General features: G+C 36.0%; 1 protein-coding gene across 1 annotated transcript; it reads left to right on the forward strand.

The window, feature by feature from the left end:
* The first annotated feature begins 258 nt into the window (after positions 1–258).
* TMEM126A (transmembrane protein 126A) lies at positions 259–9,082 on the forward strand. Its single transcript, XM_079929700.1, has 5 exons — positions 259–423; positions 2,387–2,482; positions 5,807–6,000; positions 7,155–7,269; positions 7,892–9,082. The coding sequence occupies exons 2-5, from the start codon at positions 2,394–2,396 to the stop codon at positions 8,082–8,084; spliced, it is 591 nt and encodes a 196-aa protein (XP_079785826.1). The 5' UTR covers positions 259–423; positions 2,387–2,393; the 3' UTR covers positions 8,085–9,082.
* Positions 9,083–9,690: the final 608 nt, after the last annotated feature.

Consider the following 9,690-nt stretch of genomic DNA (forward strand, 5'->3'; position numbering starts at 1 on the left):
AGTATAATGTACTGGCCAGGAAGTTTTAAGTAACATACCTAAGGTAGATTTTCAACGAATGGGGCAGGTTTAAGATCACTCAGTTTTCATCCGGAAATTTCACAATTTTCTGCAGTCTCTATCCTGAGGCGTGGATAGGCTGTAACCAGTACCCTCCGCGGTCTCCAAACCTCATTGCTGCGCGGCACAGCACCTCCCACTGCTAGAAGGCCCTTGAGCGCAACCTCGGTCCTGGAAGCCCAATCAGCGGCCCGGCAGCGACCCAGTGCCCGCCTTGGGCCGTGTCACGTGGCAGCCAAAATGGCTGCGCCCGGGCGACTTGAGCGAAGGTTGGAGTGAGCACTCGCGTGGCTGATGGAGGCAGTGACTGCTGGGAGGAGAGCATAAGGTACCGGCATTCCGGGTAAAAGGGTGCAGTAAAAGGCGAGTATCAAGAGAAGCACAGCGTGGTGACATGCTGTTCAACCGCAGCGTGGGAATGAGATCCCGGGACTGAGTCGCAAGTGGAGGAGGGGAATCGGTTCTACCACACCGAATCGGTCTTTCCACCCTAGAAAAAAAGACCACATATTTAAATTAAGCCTACAGGGGGCAAAAATGAAAAGGCTGTGCTTGAATTTAATGCCGGGTTTACTGCCAATTTACAGGGTGACCTTGGCCTAATTTAATTTTCAGAGGCCCCACTTTCCTCATTTGTCTATCTCGGGAGCTATCTTGAAGATAGCTAGTGCAAAAGCCTTTTGAAATGTTTGTAATATTTAAACGTGGCATTGTCTTTGATAGGGATTTATTATTAACCGGGATGCAATGGCCTACTGCGGGCTGCCAGATCAGAACTTTTACCGAATTAAGGGTGAATTTTAATAGCGACACCTTAGAAATGGCTAGTTCACAGGACCAGGAACCTCACCAATATGCAGAGCACAGAACAGAAAACTAGTGATAGCATTAGGCTGGACTTTATGATGTAACAGTATTTCAGACATATACACTATACACTTTATATATACTGAATTTGATTACTTGTTTTTCTCTCTCTCTCCACCACACCCCCAACCCCCCAACATAAAATTATTCAAAGTTCCTGTAAGGCAGAGATCTTAACGTTATTGTAACCAAGGCCCTCAAAAAGTTTGAGTCCGGGAAACCCAGACGTAAATTTCTAAGCCTGCATTGTACTACTTATGTTAACTTTAAGTTTAGGGATATGAAATTCAGTGTACTGAATATTTTCCAAGCCATCTAATGGCTACCCAGTAAATATTTGTTAAATTAGTGTTATAAATTAATCTTGTAGCAAATGAATAGTGAACCAAGAAAATTAAATTTCAGAGTCATGTTGTCTGTTCTTTCTGAACTTTTTGATTTTCGTAACTCTGCTACCCTGAAATCTTATTTAATGACCTAAATCTTCAGGCTAAGATTAATCATTCACCCATTCCCTTAATCTTTTATTCACCTCAACTAGCGCAGAGATCAACAAACTACCTGCCTGTGGGCCAGACGAAGCCTATCGCTTGTTTCTTTACGGCCAGCCAAAATGTTTTTTATATTTTTTAAGTTTTTTTTTTTTTAAGTATTCGACAAAAGACCATTATGTGACCCGCAAAGCCTAAGATGTTTACCATCTGGCCCTTTTAGAGAAGTTTGCTGACCTCTGCTCTAGGGTGTACCTAGATGTGAAATTGCTGAGTGTCTGTCTTCTACTTATTAAGTACCAAATCCTTTTCCAAAGTGGTTGTACCTATGCTTCCACCAGCAGCACATGAGTTTCAGTTACCCCACATTCTTGCCAGTAATTGAAATTTAATTTCTATTTTCCTGATTATAGTGGTTAAGCATATTTTCATATTTATTGTCTGACTTTTCTCTTTGTGAAGTGCCTGTTCAAACTTTTTGTCAGTTTTTCTATTGGGTTGGTTGCCTTTTTCTTATTGATTTGTACTATTCAATACTTTACATATTCTGGGTACCAACTACTCCTTTGTCAGTTACATTGCAAACATTTTCTCCCCAACTGGCTTATCTTTATGGTATCTGTAAATGAACACAAGGTCATTTTAATTGGTTACTATTAGTTTAATATTAGCTTTATGTGTTTTATGGTTAGTGCTGTTTGCAAATTTACAATATTTTTAAGGGTTACAAAGATATTCTGTATTTCCTATAAGCTTTATGTGTTGTCTTCCATGTTCTGGTTTCTATTTCATAGAATTGTGGGGGTTTTTTGGGGGGTGTCTAATGCATTAATTTTTCAGATTATGAAATAAAGCTATGGCTGCTTCTTTTAAAATTAAATATTTATGGTCTTCCAAAGGCTTTTTATAAGCTCTTTTGCTCTTTTTCTATAGATACACATTACTGAAAAATGACATTTTAATTTAAGGCTCAAGATGGAAAATCATAAACCAGATGGTACTGTCAAGAAGAACTTAATTGAAATCATAACCAGAAAAATTAACCAACTTCCAGAAGCAGAAAGGTAAGATCCCTTCTTAATTAAAAAATTCTTTTATCAGGTGGACTTTCATCATTGATTCATCTCAAATTTATTTGGTTTGAATATAAACAAACATAGAATGTCAGAAGGAAATTGAGATTTTTTTTATTACGTTGATGAGAAAACCAAGGCTCAGAGAGATTAGCCATTTTCCTTTAAGTCAAGGCTAAAATTCATTTCTCCCAGTTTTTCCATCTGGCTTAGAGTACAGGCAGATGTATATATTTATGGACTAATTTAAATAACAAACCTTTAAACTGTCTTCTTTCTCAATTCATTTCTATCACTACACTTACCAGTCTAAGAGAGTGCCATGTAACACACATAACTAGACAAGGAATGTCAGAGAAATGGGATCATGGCTAAAAGATCTTTAAGATATTATTAAATTTATATAGGAAACATACTGATCTTTGAAGACAACGCTGAATGAACTCCAGTACTCTCCCACAAAATGTTCTTCAGGCAGCCTCTCTAACATTCCATTTAAACTGAAAATCTGAGACCAAAAAGGATGAAGAAGAGTCAGCCTGGGGAAGAGGAAGGAATGGCATATGCCTAGGCCACAGAGAGCAACGAGTTTGTCATATTTGAGGAACCAGTGTTACTAAAGTACAAGGGAAGTGGGCATAAGGTTGAAGGAACAGGAGTTTTAAGCAGGGAATGATCCAGCTAACAGTTCCAAAGAACATGACAGTTGCTTTTTGGAAAGTAGATTTAAGGTAGGCGAGAAAAGGAAGAAGACCAGTAGGAAAACTGGCATAGTAATCCTGGTGAGTGGTGGTGGCAGCTGAAGTGAAAAAAGGATAGATTTGAAATACATTTTGGAAGTATAATCTTACTATCTTGCACAAATTCCAATCTTGCTGACACCAGATCAACAAGGGAGAACCCATAAACCAAGAGCAGTAATAAGATGTATATCCAACCTCCCTTTCCCCCCACCACAAACACACAGTGTACATCGTTTTTGTTATTGTTTTCCAGAGGTAAACAGAAATTTTTTAAGCAAATAAAAGACATGTGCCCATGTTTCCAGGCCAGTAAGGTAGGGAAAGCCAGGAAGAATAGAGATGTGACAGCCTTGAAGAGAAGCAAGCAGGCTGTGTTACTGGGACTTTCACCAAATTAGAAATAATAATCAATGGGGAAGTAATCTGGAACTGCAAAGTAAGCTTTAATTTGGAATAAACTGCTTTTGAACAGTGGCACCTAAACAGGGCAGATGACAGCATCTCATCTTTGTCCACTATTTTTCCTCTGCTTCTATTTTATCTATCCTAGTTCTCCTAAGTTTGAATCCTCATTTCTTGCATTACCAATTTAGATATGTTTAATAGTTATTTGAAAAGTTCTTAAGTGTATGAAACTTTAGTATCAAACACTTCACTTTCTAATCTACAAAATAATTTCATGTGCCATCTATTTCATTGCCACTTGTTATTTCTGGTCTTATATTTCATGTGTTAGTTCATGTATCTAGTTACTTTATGGGTATTATCTTGCCAAAAAATCTTGAGTTCACGTTTCTAATTGTATAGGCACTTTTTGGGAACACTGACTGGCAATGGGGCTGCTAGATAGTAACAATTTTGTATTGAATTATTAACTGAACAATGTGACTTTAAGCCACAGGAAATTAAAATCTGGTTGGGAGACAGCAAACGTTGCTATTCAGATTCCAGTTACACTCCTTGTTATATTTAGGTACTTATTTATGTAATTTTTAATAATATTTAACATTAATATATCAACATATTACAATGTATATAATTATATATATAATATTACAATGTATATAATATGTAATATATATGGGCATTTGTTCCTATGACTAAAAATGAAGATAATACATATTTCACAGTATTGTTATGAAGATAAAATAAAAATATTTTAGAGGAAGTGCTCGAGTTTCCCATTCCCTCAGCTCCCACAAGAATACACAGGTCTTTTCACATTCATGTGTTTTGTTGTTTGGTAGCTCTCTAGGCCCTCATCACAATTTAAATATTGTCTTATGTACCCTAAGTTTCTAAACTGCCTCCCTTGTACTAACATTACCATTTTAATACTTTTGTTATACTGGGTTGATCAAAATGTTTGTTCGCATTTTTCATGGAAAAATCCGAACGAACTTTTTGGCCAATCCAATATATCAAGTTTACGTATCTTTCATTCTCCAATAATAAACTATGAAAACACCGAAGATAATTTTTTGTGCCTTCATCACCAAGTCTGCGGCATGCAATAAGTGCTCAATGATTGAATGACAAGTACCATTGTGATTGCAAGGTGACAGGTAAGAAAAGTAGTACCTTACACAATGTAGAAAGCTCAATTAGGAATTCCTAGAAAACCTGTCTTGAGTGTTAACCATAGAAGTTAGAGGGGATATTGTGTGTGGCTAGTTTGGCTAATTAAGAGTAATGAGAAAAGAGGTTGACGCCTGTGTTACAGGAAGCAAAGCAGATGGTAAAGAAGTTAAGTGATAGGCTGAAGGCTTTGAATTGGATACTTTCAATATTCAGCAGTTTTAGTTTTTTTCCCCAAAACTAAAGAATGCATAGAACATGCATTTTAAATCTCATACATGCCTTCCTTAAAAACCAGTTCTACCACTTACTATCCCAAAACATCAATTTATTCTTATTTCAGTGAGCTCTTATAAAAAGTACCTAGCATAGAGGATCCCTTAAATGTTAGTACTGCTCCACCCCCTAATCCTGACTCTAATGCTTCAAGGAAGAGTAAAAGGAAACATCAATTTCACCTTATTGAATGCCTTCTGTGTGCCAGATGCTGTTGAAACCAAGATATTTATATCTTTGTATCCACTGTCTTCAAGTTGTTTACAGGCTAGTTGGGAAGCCTGACAGGTAAATCTGTGATAAGCTAGTACCACCTTATAATGTGTTTTGCTACAGAAGTAAGTATTCCGTATTGTGGGAGCCTAGAGAGGCATCCAAGTCAGACTCTTCAGAAGCTCTTCCCTGCTATATACTTGGTGGGGGGATGGTGGAATTTCCATACCAATATTCTTTGCAAATTCCCACAATACATTTAGCAAAACTAAATGTATCACTGTATCCTTAAAGTGTTGACCAGATTCAAAGCCTTTTAGAATAAAAATCTATATGTAAAACAATGATTTTAAAAGGTTTTTGTTTTATGGAGCTATAAGATATAAATGTTGGATCCTGTTAATCCTAAAGTCCTGATAAGTTCTGTAACATATGCCAGAATTGTTGGAGAGCTAACACACGCAATACAGCCAAAAAGAGTTACTGTTTTTTCTCACTGACTCAGGAATCTGCTTGAAAATGGATCAACATATATTGGACTTAATGCTGCCCTCTGTGGCCTAATAGCAAATAGTCTCTTTCGACGCATCCTACATGTGACACAGGCTCCTGTAGCTTCTGGCTTACCAATGGCAGTGATCCCATTTTTGATGGCACACGTATCTTTCAAAGGTTTTGTAAGTTTACCTTTGAATACAGGTAAATTCTATTTCACTGTCACCAGCAAGTTTGCTTTGGTATATGTACATTATTTGCATCTTACATTAATCCTTAAATAATTGTAGCAATTGGCTATATGCTGTAATACTGCTTGGATAAGACTGAACCTTGCTAGCCTCTCTATGTAAAGCAGCAATTAATTCAGATTAGCATGGTCTACCAAACAAGTAAAATATATACACAGTAATTCTAAATACTTTCCTTTGTCTAACTTCTCTCTCCTACAGTGTTTAGTAAGAAATATTTGGAAACTTTATTTTTTTTAAATGCTAACTGCCTTAATTTTTTAAAAATTATAGCATTTTCTTAAGGGGAAAAAAATTTTATGGGAACAAGACTCTTTATCTTGTTCCCATAAAAATCACTAAATCTCTAAAAGCACTAAATGTGTATATGTGCAATAGTTATCAAATACATGGAGACTTGATTTCCTTTGGACAGTTCACCATATTTGCTCAGTACTCCAAGTACAGCTAAATCATGAAAGAATTTCTGATTAATAATTTAAAAAAATTATTACCATAGGTGGTAGTAGGGAGGCAGTCCATTTAAATTCTCTTAAGTGCTACTTCAGATTTGTTTAAATTAGATGAGTATTTGCTTGAATCCCCAAGATCAGTGTGAAAAGAATTTTTATGTGCAGGGAAACCTATTGCACAATAAACTGAACAGAATGAGTGAAAACATAGGTTAGCATAGCTTTCTATTTTTAATACCTTGTACTAATCTGGAAATGAATAAACAATTTTATAAAAATGAAATCACACTGCATAATGTAAAAATGTAAGATAAATCAAACTGTTAAATTTCCCATGGGTTTAAAAAGTTTCTTAAAGACAAAAATATTAGCTCAGGTTTGTTAATACATGCGCAAAAAGCTAGAAGCAGTGCAAACTGAGTATTATATTCAAGTTCAAAACAAATTAGGGAATTTTTCCTAAGATGGTTTTATCAGTTATTCCTGGCTGTTTTAGATTATCCATATGTGTAATTATACCTTTTAACATGCCTTGTAGACATGCATTTGCTGTATTACTGCCTGAAAATTGAGTATCTGTGATACATAAAAGGGGACCTTGCATTCTTTAAATGTTTGCTTGACTATCCATTTGCAGAACTAATTTATTTCCTAGGTGATTTACATTGTGAAACCTGTACCATAACACGAGGTGGACTGGTTGGTCTTGTTTTTGGTGGCCTGTACCCTGTTTTCTTGGCTATCCCTGTGAATGGTGGCCTAGCAGCCAGGTAGGATTGCTTTCCATAATTATCGAAAAACTTTAGTAATATATATAAATGATTGCCTAGAAAATGCAAACTTTAAAACAGCAAGTACATTTTCTATTTTTAAGGCAATGTTACCTGTTTGACTTGAAAGAGTTAACAAGACTTGTTTTTTCTGGGTAATCAAAGAATACTTCTCAAGAATTTGAAAACACTTCTAGAAATTCATCACACTACCTCTTGGGTGTGTAGTTCAGGTTCTTAGCTTTATATATTGAATACTAGCTACAAAGCTGCAAAAAGTACTGTGACTAGCATGAAAACTACATTATATGCATAATGTTCTTAGGGTTTGAGTACTTCCTCTAAAAGAAAATTCCATCAGAAAATGTCTCGCTATAAGCCAAAATAATTCAGTTATTCTCTGATGAACTCTTGTACCAAGCAATCTATACTATATGAGCTTCCAGAGGTGAAACGGAGAAAAGGACAGTTTTTATGACTAATAGACATTGAAGAGAATAGCATTACCTCAGTCTTTACCTAAGCTAGTTTTAAGACTTCTGGAATTAATATGTATTGTACACAGATTTGCCACTTGATACAACTGTCTTTTCTAGTGAACTGTCTCAATGTTTTCTTACAGGTATAACTCAGCCCTGCTACCCGAGAAAGGAAACATCTTAAATTACTGGATTAGGATTTCTAAGCCTGTCTTTAGAAAGATGTTATTTCCCATTTTGCTCCAGACTGTGTTTGCAGCATACCTTGGGTCTAGACAATATAAACTACTTATAAAGGCTCTTCAGTTACCTGAACCTGACCTAGAAATTCAGTGATGGTTAAGCAAATCTGTACACAAAAATAAAACTGTAAAAATAACCTACATCTAAGTATGAATAAATAAGACTTGTAATTTATTACATGAGGTACAATTCTGGGATCTACAACAAAAGGCTGAATAAATTATTCAACACTACCCACTTAGCCAAGAGCCTACTTCTCTAGTGTTCCCAATACCGTCTCTCCCACATTGCTTGCTCTACTCCTTTACATTAGGCAGTTTGGTCTGTAACAGGGAAAAAACCACATAGCAGTTTTCACTGAAAACTCAAAGAATCCAAACAGGAATGAAAATGGCAGGGGCCAGGGTGGGGAGTATCAATACACTACAGAAACATTACACTTCATTTTCTCAATTCACTGTTTCCATAGGTATTATTCTTTCATAGAATCTTAGAACATATTTAAAAACATTCCTTACAGAGGGATCAATTCCCAGTATTCTTCACAGATGATTATTCAGGCTCAGCTTGAGCTGTCCTAATGATAGTTACCTACTTCAAAAGTCATCTTATTTATAACATTGGAAAGCTATACTCATAAGATTAAGGTAGATTCTATCTTTGAAGCTTTCATCTAGTGTGGTATAGTTCTTTAGAAGCACATAGACCTGAGCCATTTTTTTTGGCTGTATGATGCTAAGCAAGTTAACTCATCTCTCTGGCCCTCAGTTTCCTCATCAGTAACCTCACTCAAGATTGGTATCATATATGTAAGTTGACTTAACGTAGCACCTGTCATCAGGCACTCAAATTTGAGGTAGCCATATTCTTCCTATTGTTTCTGGTTTTGTTTTTTGAAATATCCTAGGTCTATTCCTCAATTCCTAAGATGGATCATTTAAATTTTTGAAATGATCTATTGTGTTTCCCTTCCTAAAAATTTTCATCTTAGTTCTTGAAACCATTTTCTCATGTAACAGCATCTAAATCAGCATTGGCCAACAAAACTTTCTGTGATGATGAGGAAATATTTTATATATGACTGATATGTTAGCACTAACCGTATGTGGCTACTGAGGACCCAGAATTTGACTAGTGCACCTGAATAACTGAATCTTTTATTTTAATTAATTTAAATTGTTTAGCCACATGTGGATAATAGCCTCAGTATTACACAATGCAGAGCTAGACCAACACTTTCTTAGGAAACAAGCCAGTCATAGCAAACAATATTTGTGTCATCCAAGACCACATTCACAAGCATCTTAACTATTCTTTTCAAATATAGTGATATATCTGTTAAATAATCTTATGCTACTTAAAATTATATGAAAGGATTTAGCCTGTCACCTAAAAAAGGCAGCTCTGAGAGTGGGACAGGCTTTCAGTGGCCCTTAAAGAAAGCAGTACAGCCAAAGATGTAAAATTTAATTAATAAAATACAAGGGAATTCCCTGGCAGTCCAGTGATTAGGACTCCACACTTTCACTGCTGAGGGTGCAGGTTCAATCCCTGGTCGGGGAAGTAGAATCACGCAAGCCACGTGGCGAGGTCAAAAAAAAAACAAATTGAAACAGATTACAAAACAAAATTCCCTATCAAACTATGTTTGATAAAAAAAAATGATCCCAATTATCAGACAAAAGAATCTGTATTTTAC

This window comes from Stenella coeruleoalba (genome assembly GCF_951394435.1).
Source record: "Stenella coeruleoalba genome assembly, chromosome: 8".
Classification (NCBI taxonomy): Eukaryota; Metazoa; Chordata; class Mammalia; order Artiodactyla; family Delphinidae; genus Stenella; species Stenella coeruleoalba.